The sequence below is a fragment of the Eptatretus burgeri genome, chromosome 6 (genome assembly GCF_056783735.1).
Source record: "Eptatretus burgeri isolate ZD-2024b chromosome 6, Ebu_testis_v1, whole genome shotgun sequence".
NCBI lineage: Eukaryota > Metazoa > Chordata > Myxini > Myxiniformes > Myxinidae > Eptatretus > Eptatretus burgeri.
In genome coordinates, this window is record NC_140966.1 from 62822945 (window position 1) to 62834971 (window position 12027).

General features: G+C 42.6%; 1 protein-coding gene across 3 annotated transcripts in view; it reads left to right on the plus strand.

The window, feature by feature from the left end:
• LOC147024930 (tyrosine-protein kinase receptor Tie-1-like) overlaps positions 1-11188 on the plus strand; it is a 161641-nt gene extending 150453 nt beyond the window's left edge. The window contains exons 26-27 of one of the 3 annotated variants that reach the window (XM_085885348.1): positions 8317-8386; positions 10685-11188. In XM_085885348.1, coding sequence (XP_085741474.1) covers positions 8317-8386; positions 10685-10710 — 96 coding nt within the window. In that variant the 3' untranslated portion in view covers positions 10711-11188. Of the gene's footprint in view, positions 1-1461; positions 8227-8316; positions 8387-10684 lie in introns of those variants that run through there. The other 2 variants (XM_085885350.1, XM_085885349.1) reach the window with 2 other exon arrangements.
• The last annotated feature ends 839 nt before the right edge of the window (positions 11189-12027 follow it).

Sequence of the window (12027 nt, forward strand, 5' to 3'; positions counted from 1 at the left end):
TGGGAAGAGTTGTGACGTCGGACAAATTTCTATTTATAGCCCTCAGATCAAAGGGACGTACGCGGCCATAAGTGTGACAAGACACAGGACAGAATAGCCAATTATATAACAGCGCTATGTCACCGCGCTGTAAAAAAAAAGATTCCAATCAGAAGGATGAAATCGCAAAAAACAACCAAACAAGGTAGGAATGACACTGTATTACGATGCCACAATACAACACAACAACCCTCTTATGGATTACCATCACGACATCCTCTGACATTTTACCTTTGGTGTGGGATTGTGATGGAACAACGTCAAAAGATATCATGATGCTAAACCAGAAGAGGATTGTTGTGTCGTATTGTGGCATCATAATGCGGTGTCATTCTTCATTGTTATTCTTCTTCATTCTTCTTCTTCCCCATCCATCACAATCCCACAACAAAAGTAAAATGCCAAAAGATGTTGTGATGGTTATCCATGAGGATCGTGGTGTCGTATTGTGGCTTCGTAATGTGGTGTCATTCCTACCTTGTTTGGCTGTTTTTTTGTTTTTAAGGTTTCATCCCTCTGTTTTTACATTTAAAAAAAATTTTCTTTATTCTTCTTTCTGCCTTTTTTAGATAAAAAATGCTTTATGTTTTATATATTTTGTTATTTTTGTATGGATTAAATCCATCTATGTTATGAAATTGTTTTAATAACACTGGTCAACAACAAATTTGTTGTCTGCATTTTTTAAGCTGATTTGGGATGAATCTGATGCGCTGAATCCAAAACTCACATTAGTTTTGTTCAATCAGGACAAGTTTTTGAGATATGGCCACATGTCGTTTTTTACATTTTTGTTCACATGTACGCATGTGTGGAGCATTTTAGAAGAAGTTGGTGGGGGTAAAATGTCATGTCAAATAATTGTTTTGATTGGAAATAATTATTTTAATGACAAGAAGTATTCAGGTACGATAGTTCTGGGTGATTATGTCGAAAAGGGATCAGTTTGAAGTCATAAAACCTCAAAATCTTCCAAAAATTGGTGAGGCAAAGCATAAAGTTCGTGGATCAAAACTAACGTTAATGGGGCAGATTTTGTAATAATGTGATACAAAAAAGTTGTATTTCTTGAAATAACGAACTCTGAAGAATGTACAATACCTACATGCGCCAATTTATTCATGCGCTTCTCAAGCTTGGAGTGCCACAGTACGAACCCAAAGATTGGAGACTGTTCATTGACAGCAGCAAGCGATCACTGAAATGTGTTCTGCTACACAACGGCAACCAGTTTGCCTCTGTACCCATCGCTCACTCGACTACACTGAAGGAGAAGTATGAAGCGGTGAAGTACGTGCTGGAGAAAATTGGTTATGATCAGCATAAGTGGTTTATTTGTGTTGACCTGAAGATGGTGAACTTTTTGTTGGGACAACAGTCTGGCTTCACCAAGTACCCATGTTTTCTGTGCATGTGGGATAGTAGGGACCGTGCTCAGCATTACACGAAGAAGGACTGGCCTGTGCGGGAGGAATTGGTGCCATGCAAAGAAAGGAACGTCATCAACGACCCTCTGGTGGACAGAGACAGAATACTCTTCCCACCGCTGCACATCAAGCTCGGCTTAATCAAGCAGTTCACCAAGGCTCTGGACAAAGATGGTGACTGCTTCACTTACTTGTGCCAGGCTTTTCCAGGATTGACCATGGAGAAGTTGAAAGCTGGCATCTTTGATGGTTCTCAGATCCGTCAGCTCATCAGAGATCCAGAGTTCAAAAACTCAATGAACGAAGTGGAACTGGAAGCGTGGAAGACATTTGTTTTGGTAGTGAAGAACTTTCTTGGCAACAATAAGGCCAGAAACTACGCAGAACTTGTCAACAACATGCTGACTGCTTTCAGAAACTTGGGCTGCAACATGAGCATCAAGATGCACTACCTATTTTCACATATGAACCGGTTTCCTGAGAACCTGGGTTCAATGAGTGACGAGCAGGGGGAGAGATTCCATCAGGACATGAAGGAGATGGAGACCAGGTATCAGGGTCGCTGGGACGCAGTCATGATGGCTGACTACTGTTGGAATCTGAAGAGAGACCTCCCTGCCGCTGAACATTCCAGGAGTTCGAAGAAACGGAAGTTCAAGCCCTGAAGTTTGAACAGTGGTGACGCAACATGCAATTTACTTGTACTTACCTTTATCAATGCCCACCATTCAGATGACAGTAATCGATGTTTCTATCATGTAATCAATAAATGTTGTTGGCAAAACATTTTTTTTTCTTAAAAACATGTTTAGGATGATATGTGTTGACAAAAATCAGCTGATAATGCCACAAAAATGTAATTGATTTTGTCACAAGATCTGATTTTTTTCAAATCAACTTAGCACAAAAACCTGACCTGATGGAGAGAAACGGATGCCATTTCCTGATTCAGCAGTGCCAGAATACCCTAATTCACTTGTAGAAATCTAGACAATATTCAGAAAGTAAAAAATTGTTGAGCAGTGTAATTGTTTCAGTTGATTTGGGGGAATGGTTTGGATATGTATCGCTTTTGGAATGGTACTGTCCATCTTCCCTCCTCCCCACGATCATGGCCTGGTTTGGTTGAGTCCACATTTACATTTGATTTATTTTCATAATAAAACAATTAATGTTGTAAGTACTTTAAAATTTTGGGTTGCGTGCAAAAGCCCAGAGACAAAGTAACTTCCTCGCGTTGGATTCACTATTATGGCTTCAGCAGTTATTGAGGTAGGTTGGGCTACAGTTTTACATTGTTTTGAGAGGGGAAGAAGAAGAAGAAGTGCAAGTTGGTGTTTTAGCGATCTCTCATTGTGGTACTTTAGCAATGTATTCTGGTGTCTTCTTAAGTCTTGGTAGTTCAGAAAATGCTTGAGATTAAAGGTATGGCTTTTAAATGCTTCTGACTTCACTTTATGGTAGTTTACAAGCTTGTCATTATATACACATTTAATGGGCAGCCATTTTTTCCTCATACCATCCCTCTAGATGGAGTACTACAGTACTCCATGATAATGGTGCAAACACTGACCCTCTTAAATATGGACCAGTCAGCCTTCTCCCCATTATAGGCAAAGAATTGGAACTGGCAATCAGGGCCGGATTTATGTGTTGCGGGGCCCTGGGCCCTAGAAGTACGCGGGGCCCTCTCAGGGCCGCAGCCATTTTTACTTCATGTATGCTTATAAAAGTATTCATATATAAATGCACCATCCTCGGCTGGGAAAAAGAAAAAAACACGGTTTATGTGTAAAAACATGTATTTCAGAAACTACTAGTAACAAAAGTTTATATACAAGAAACACCACTATGGATGAAAACAACGGAACAGAGAAAATAATCGCAAAACCAAAACGTGATGGTATCATCTCAAATGTCAATGTAGAAATTTTTTTGTCGTTTTTGCAGATATGATTGCATTATTGCACACTTTGGGGTAATTGCTACAATATATTTGCGAGATGTGAAAACCTACAGAATCTTTTAGCTTCTTCCTGGCTTTGATTCGCGCAAAGTCCTCGATTTGTTTCGCGTGTGCTTACTCTCCTGAATAGTTCGTGTTCAGCACTCAGTATGGCCAGCGATGCCAAACGATCTTGGCCGATCATACTACGCAGATAGTACTTGATCCTTTTAAATTTTGAGAATGATCGTTCTCCCGTACAGTTCGTGACAAACATTGACAGGTATACCCGCAAAGCTATCTCCACGTTGGCGAACGCTGCCACCATATCGTAGTTGTGGATTGTGGAAAACATAGTAGTTTCAGACAATTTTTCCGAGTCTTCTGTCTGCATCGTCTTGAGATATGCCTGGAAATGTACAATTTCCGAAACCAGAGAAGGGTCCAGGTCGTTCGGGTAACTCTTGACCAGGTCTACAGCGGAGCTTATCCATCTGCATGGTCGTTATTTCTGAAAGGAATGAGAAACGCTGACGGAGTGTTCCATAGGCCTTGAGGCGATCTCCTAGTGACATTAGCTGATCAATGATGGGTATGTAGGATGTGGTCCTGAATCTCTCTCTGGGCGGTAACTGGGTGTCATCGGCGCTGTCTACTTCATCATGATGTCGCTTCCTCCTTCGAACACGTCGCCGATCGCCTTCATACTCGCTGTGACCACATTTATCAATAGCAATATGTTCAAAGTCGTCGAACCGTTCCCGTAGGTCTTTTACGAACTCTGTCAGTGATTCGAGTGGTTTCACTGCAGTGTTCAAATCGAGCCCCGGCTTCTGCAACTGCTGACTTGTCGCGTTGAACCTCTTTGGAATTTCCTGCCATGTGACTAGCAGAATCACCGTCTCAAGTTTTTCCAATTCCTTCAGAATAGCAGATGCCTCATTTTTGGCCTCTGCGTTTAGATGTTCATCCATTGCAAGATCGTCAAGTACCATGATATTTTGCTGGAATCCATTGGCCAGTGCTTCTCCAGCATCTGCACGGGCCGACCACCGTGTATCTGACAAGCACTTTACGACTGGCATGTGTTTCAGTGCATCGCGATGTTTGCGCCAACGATAGGTTGACTTCCCGAGATAAACATACGGCCGTTGAACGATACCAAACAGAGTCACAGCAGCCGTGCAGCACTCAGCAGCACACGTCCCGATGAGGTTGAGAGAATGAGCCATGCAAGGAACAAACTCGGCGAATTCGCAACGACTTTTTAGGTGTGCCTGGATGCCGCGGTATTTTCCAGACATGTTGTTGGCGTTGTTGTATGATTGACCGCGACAGTCAGAGATCGGAATTTTGTTCATTTGGAGAAAATCAAGAACTACGTCTGCGATCTCCTTTCCGGTATGATTCAGTAAGGGCGCGAATGTCAAGAAATGCTCGACTGGCCCCTCTGGCAACACGTAGCGGATGGTTAGACATAGCTGGTCAGTGTGCGACACGTCCGGAGTGGAGCCCACCGATATGGAGTAATATTTGGCCCTCCGAACTTCCGCAACAATGGCACTCAGAACTTTTCTACCCAACACATTGATTAGTTCGTTACATACTGTCGATGAGAGGTAGTTTACGTTACCGCTCCCTTTCTTGGCATGTTTCTGGAGATGTGCCGCAAGGAAAGTGTCGGACTTGCTCAGAAGCTCCATCACTCCCAGGTAATTTCCGTTATGTACCGAACCGATCACCTCGTCATCACCTCGGATGGGCAGACCACGTTCACAAAGAAACATGAGGACATCTGCGCACCGTCGTAGCACTTCGTGCCAGTAGTGCAGTTCTGACTCGTACTGATGAACTGAACTAGTCCAGCGTTAACGCGGCCTTGCAATGATTTTCTGCTGGCCAGGCTCGACATTGCCTGTTTATGCTGATCTGAATTACTGTGTCCTTCTATCGACTCCCTAGCGTGTTTCCAATCTTGGAACCCAGATGTAAACCGACTTTTAGTGTCTGACATGGGTGACATCAGATGGCAAATAAAACAGAACAGACGGACAGTCTCTTCAGAATAGCACAACCAACTGAGATCGATTTCTTCTCCAGATAACATGTTTTCTACTGAACAAATTTTTTGTACAATGACGAGTTTTATTTCCATGACGGACAGCGGAGTTCTTGTAGTCACTGTCGACATTACGACATTGTGCACTACCCTTCTCGATCCAGTAGTTTCGGAACTTCTCTGGTAGCTGGTCTGGCCAAAGGCCAATGTCTTTTTCATAATCTTCAGCCGTTTCGCTGTCTACTTCTGAACCACATTCTGAAGCAGAATCGTTTGAGTTTTTATCACCGCTAGCATCAGCAGCACTGAAACAAGGAGCAGGGCCAACAGCAGATACTGCTGACGTAGTCGGAGCTGTGTTTCCCTTCGCGTTGTTATCCTGTTCATTGTATAACCCGACTGTCGCTGTTGTACTCTTCAGCCAACTTGTAATTTTGGGTCGCTTGTTCCGTTCGCTTTCGGCTGCGATGCTTTCCTTCCGCTTGGCCGCACCAGACTGGTATTTTTTTCTCGATCACGTTCACGTTCCGTCATGGCTCAACCAGGTCCACACAAAGGCAGTTCCTACAATAGAAAGCAATATTTCAGCAGTTGACACCTTACACACCTTAATAATAATAATAATAATAATAATAATAATAATAATCGAGATATATTAACGTGGATTGATAAGAAGCCTAGGGCTTGTCGAGTATCTCTCCACGGCTCAGATTATTATTGCGAGGTGTGTCTCTCTGGTGGAGGAAACCAGAGAACCCGGAGGAAATCACCGTGTCTCGGCCATGACACATGATTTACATATGCCACCGGTAGGATTCAGTCGGATTCGGTAGGATTCGAACCCACTCCGCCGAATCCACATGGAGGTGACCAGCCAGCAACCTTACCACTCTGCCACCAAGACACACCTTATAAATATAATAAAATATTATCCGGTGTGTAAACTTGAATTACACAATTATAGTATAACCACCCCAGCAGTACGCCTGCGCAGTACATAGCAAACATAGATTCAGGGCGGGCATGAAATTTTGCAAAAATGAAATCGAGACGGCCATAGCTTGCTGGGATTGGGAAAACCCTCACTTTTTTCGTGTGATCTATTTCTGTGGTAGACCTTAAGATTGCGCTCTTATGATCAGTGGAAAGGAAAAAAATGCAGTTCAAAGATGTAAAATAAATGATAAACATAACCAAACAGATGCCAAATTAACAGGCATATTGAGTATTTGTTTCGTGATTCACTGACCATTTACACAAACGAACTAGATTTTTTTCACAAACAAACAAAAGGGGGGAAATAGCAGAATTTCTTGTAATCTTTGCGTTTGCGCGGGGCCTCTGGGAGGCGCGGGGCCCCGGGCCGTGGCGCTGTGGGCCCTGCCCTAAATCCGGCCCTGCTGGCAATTCCAGCAGTCCTCAAATCATCTTTTCCAAACCTGATCTTCCAGCATCCGTTTGGCTTCCAACCAGGTCATGGACATGCTGTCTTTTCTGTGTCAAAATGGATTAATGGCTATAATTCAAGGAAGAAGTTACATCTTTCTCACTAAGCCTGGTGTTGGCTTAGTGGTGAGGGTGGTGGCTTGGGATCCTCGGGTCCTGAGTTCAAGCCCCGTTGGCCGCTGAATTAATACACTAGGGGGGTTGACTCAACCTGTCATCCTTATGAGGTCGGCAAAATGAGTACCAGTGTGTACTGGTAGAGGGGCACTGCATTGCGACACAGTCGCGCTTCCAAGAAATGATAGCTAACCCGGCAGCTAAGCTGCCATACGCAAGAAGATGATCTATCTCACTTGGCATCTTCCATGCATTTATTGGATCTGGCACCCCACCATAATTTTGAACTGTCAGAAAATGGTGTTTGTGGTTCCCACTTAGACTGTCTGTAAGATTTGCTGTGTGCTTGCAAGCTCAGGATTGCTTAGGATGCAATATTATCCTATGTTTTACATGCAGAGGGTCAGTGTCCCTCAAGGTAGTGTGCTGAGACCAATCCTGTTCTTGATATACATCAATGATGTCTTTGTCACTGGAAAATCAATCGCATCACTTTTCAGATTAATTCGCTCTGGGAATGATAGTTCTGCACCCCTCCACGATTCTGGCTGTGGTAGCAGTCTTCTCTGCTGATATGGAGACAATGAGCACCTGTTTGTCTACCTGGAGCATGTCTTTTAGTGCAAGATAGACCCATATACTCACTTTGTCCATCCATAAAGACCAGCTGGCAAATCCACCAATTTATTTCTGTTGTCAGCCTGTGGGAGATGGATAGTCTCTGATGTCCCTGGACCTTACTTTTCAACTAGTATCTTTTTTGGCCAGGACATATCTCCAAACAGGCTTTCACAACTAGCTCTCACTTTAGAAGTCTTTCCTCTACCATCCTCAGCTTGTGACTGTGTACAAGGCTATCATCCAGAATATTATGGAACATGGCTTCTTACTGTGCACTGGTATTACTGCTTCCCATCTCTGTCCCCCTCCCCACCTCACCCTACCCAAAGCCCTGGAATCTCAGGCCATGTCAATGGAATCACACATCAGTAAGCTGATTCTCAGGTGCTGCATCTTGCTCACACGTGCAAGTTTGTGGCCTTGTTGATTATTCTGTTCTTGCTCCTAAACCTCTCTCCTTCCAGCTCCTGCCCCTCTAGGTCACATGTGTTCTGCCAAAATCCCTTTCCTTGTTACCCCTCCCCCCGCCATTCCCTCCCCCAACCCCAATACCTCCCTCATCCAAGTCTAAACTCAACGATCACCTCAATTCTTTCATATCACTCTTTTCTCACCTGTAGAACTGTCTTCCTGAGTCCATTGCCTTGAGTTATTTCTTACAGGATCTCAAGTCTGCTGCCCACCTGCACCTCACGGTCTCTCCCATTTCCACTACTGAGCTTTACTACACCAGTTGAGTCCCTGTTTCCACACTTCTGCAATTGCTCTCCATGTGCTGTGGTGCATCCATTTGCTGTTGTTGCACAGTTTTTCCCTTTGCCAATTTTATCTATTGATCCATGTCTTATTGTTCTGCTCTTCCATGAGCCTTGGTATCTGTATTTATTTATTTTTGAACGATTCGTTGGAGCGTGCCCCTCGATATTTCCAATTTGGCCTCAATGACATTATTTATATTCAAGTCATATTATTTGATAAGTTTGTGTGTTGTTTTATCTACAGTCTCTAAGGCTCATGTAGGAGTTTGCACGGTACATATATCACGTGCAGTACAACGATATGAGAAAGAATCTTTGTAATGTTACATTAACTATAAGGACCTCAGCACACAACGGCCTGGGTTCAAATCCTGACCCACCTATAAACTGTCATCCCAGTGTTTCACAGGCATGGTCTTTCATCAATGTGTGTGCCGTCTCTTGGATGGACAATAAATGGGAATCCCATCTGCCGGCATTCGTTGGTGGATGTTAAAGATCCCACGGTGTCCTTCGTGAGGAGTAGGCGAGCTATCAACAGCACCATGAACAAAACACAAATTCCTGCCAAAACTAGCAGAGTGCTTTGCATCAGCAGCACAGCTGCGCCCTCAGCCAGTGATGCTACCCCACACCTTTGTGCTGCATACTGACGAAGAAGAAGCACACAATGGATACTTGTACATTGACTTGTACAGCCGTTCGCTTGTTCCAAGCAACTCAAACCTCGGATGTTAATTTTCACGATATATCCACCACACTTTTATTCGTGCGTCGCACGTATGATTTTATAACTTTTCAGTTTTATATTGGCGGTGAAAAGTTGTTTCCTATTCCCGACCCAATGTGATATTTTGGCACACCCATGACGATACACTGCCAACACTGCCTCGGTATGATGTCATTATGCCAGCTGCTTTTGTAATTTATTTATTTATTGTAACCCTGGACACATTAAAGATCACCTACATTTCATTCCCACTTCAAGAACATCACTGCAGCACCAGCACAGTAGGATTCTGAGTGATTTGACAATGTGCTTCGAGGTCAGGGTGTGCGGAAATGCATAATTATTTCAAGGAATTGCAATGAATAATTATGCATCGAACAGAAAGCAAAAGTTAAATCTCACCGAAATCGCTTCGATTAATAAACAAGTAAATTGTGGCCATATACAAGAATTATGACAAAAGCTGGGGATGACGTAGACAAGAAGCATTGCCAGGGAAGTGAGATTGTGGGAATCAAGCCAGGTGGTGGTTTGGGGGCCTGTGGGGGACGTAGTGTATCTTGATTCGAAACATTCTGTGTGTTTTTAGAGCACAACTGTAATTTAAATGTTTGAGGTTGACAAATTTATCAAAATCCAAAAGCTGTGAAAAAGAAAACTGACCATTAAACAAGAGTTTTACCTGCTTCCACCCCCTATCCCTTCACCTCACAAAAATCAAACTAACTAACCTTTTGCGTTTTGAAATCAGAAACAACAAGAAGGGCACTCGGTAGAGCGCATACCTCTGCCACGTAATGCCTGATCCACGAGAACATATCGGGCCAAATACATTTTTGAAATATCATGCTATACAGTACTATATCGTTTTTGGCCCGATCTCTCAATGGTGAAGAATCACTTTAATAATTAAATAATTCTCGTATCCAGATCCGGATCTTCACCAAAATTGAAGCAGTTCATCCTTGTCACACACCTAACCTGTCCACACGATTTCATCCAGATCCGTCTATAACTTTTTGAGATATCTTGTACACAAACAAACAAACAAAGAGACAGAAAGGGGTGAAAACTGAACCTCCTTCACCTTAGTTGGTGGAGGTAAAGATTCATGAAAGAGAAACTTGCTGGTGAATAGCATGCTGTATGACCTGTAGTGATGGTGAATAATATTGTGTACTACCTGTGGTTGTGAGTAGTACACTGTACTCCCTTTGATTTGAACAGTGTGCTTGATTACATGTGATGGTGAATGGCTTACTGTGATAATTATTAATAGTACACTGTACTACCTCTTAATTAATGGCATATTATACTACCTGTAATTATTAATAGTACACTGTACGACCTCTGATTAATTAATGGCATGCTGTGCTATCTATGAATGGCATATTGTTATAGCATACTGTACTACCTGTGATGGTGAATAGCAAACCACACTACCATAATAATATATTCTGCCTGGTAAAGGTTTTTCTCAGCATGATGACTGATTTATAACTTATTTGATGTATTTATTTACATTGGCTGTTTGTTTTGCAGGCGTACGTGAACACGGCGCTGTTTGAAAACTTCACCTATGCGGGAATTGATTGCTCTGCTGAGGAAGCCTGAATGTGTCACCATGCCGAGATACCTTATCCTTTTGAGTGTATATGGGATGACTGTATATACTATACCAGAGAATGAGCGAGAACTGCTGTATGGGTGGATTCAACTGCTAACCCCACCGTGTGTGTGTGTGTGTGTGTGTGTGTGTGTGTGTGTGTGTGTGTGTGTGTGTGTGTGTGTGTGTGTGTGTGTGCGTGTGCGTGTGCGTGTGCGTGTGCGTGTGCGTGTGCGTGTGCGTGTGCGTGTGCGTGTGCGTGTGCGTGTGCGAGAGAGTGAGAGAGACATAACCAGAATGAATCTGTTGTTAATCTTGATGCTAGAATTTATGTTAACTACTAACGTGGTAATGGTAAACCAGAGAAGTTCATTAACGAGCTGGCCTGGTACATAAGTTTCAGGATTGTGCATAATAAACGGTTTTGTTTTTTTCATTAATTTTTGGTGTTTTTATGGGAAGTAGAACTAATTGGGAAGCCGCACTTATACTGTCCACACACACACACTACACTACACTCACTACACTTATCTACTTGAATAATTGAAAACTGGTAAAGATGTAAACAAGTAAAGCAAGTTTCTGACAGAAGAGTGACAAAGCCAACTTATTGACAATAAAAATAATTTATTCCTCATATTCTTTTGGGAGACAGAAATTATGTCCACCATTTTGTTTTTTTGTCTTACTACTCTTACTACATCTTACTACTCCACAGAGTGGCCTGAAAGTTCCATTACCATTCCCAGTAAAGTATTCGTTCTGAAACTCTTTTAATACTATACAGTATACAGGTTTTATTGTGCAGTACTTAAAATAATTAATCACTCATTGTATCTGTATGCACTCCATCATTCTCCTTGCACCATCATGGTGGGGAGGGCAGAGGGGGAAGGGAGGGAGGGAGGTGCAAGAAATTTAGAAGGGGTAAAGTGACTTTCAGGCCACTCTGTACAGTATCTTCTACTTGGGGACCTTTGAAATTGCGTGTACTCTCCTGAGCTCCTTTCTGGGTTGTGGTTTGCTTCTGTGCATCTTTTTATTTTTTCACTTTCGACATCGACTTGTTTTTATGTTTGTTTTTGTTTTTTAAGTTCTCATACAACGTCACTTGTAGCCTTGTTTAAACATAGTATGCGTTTATCGGTTATTACACCTGTTCTACCTGCGATGTGATTTAATACTACTACCCCCACCAGTACTACTACTATTACTACTACCTGTGGCAAGGCACATGGTGATTGAACATATTTTTGTGTAAAAAAAAAAAATCTTGCTG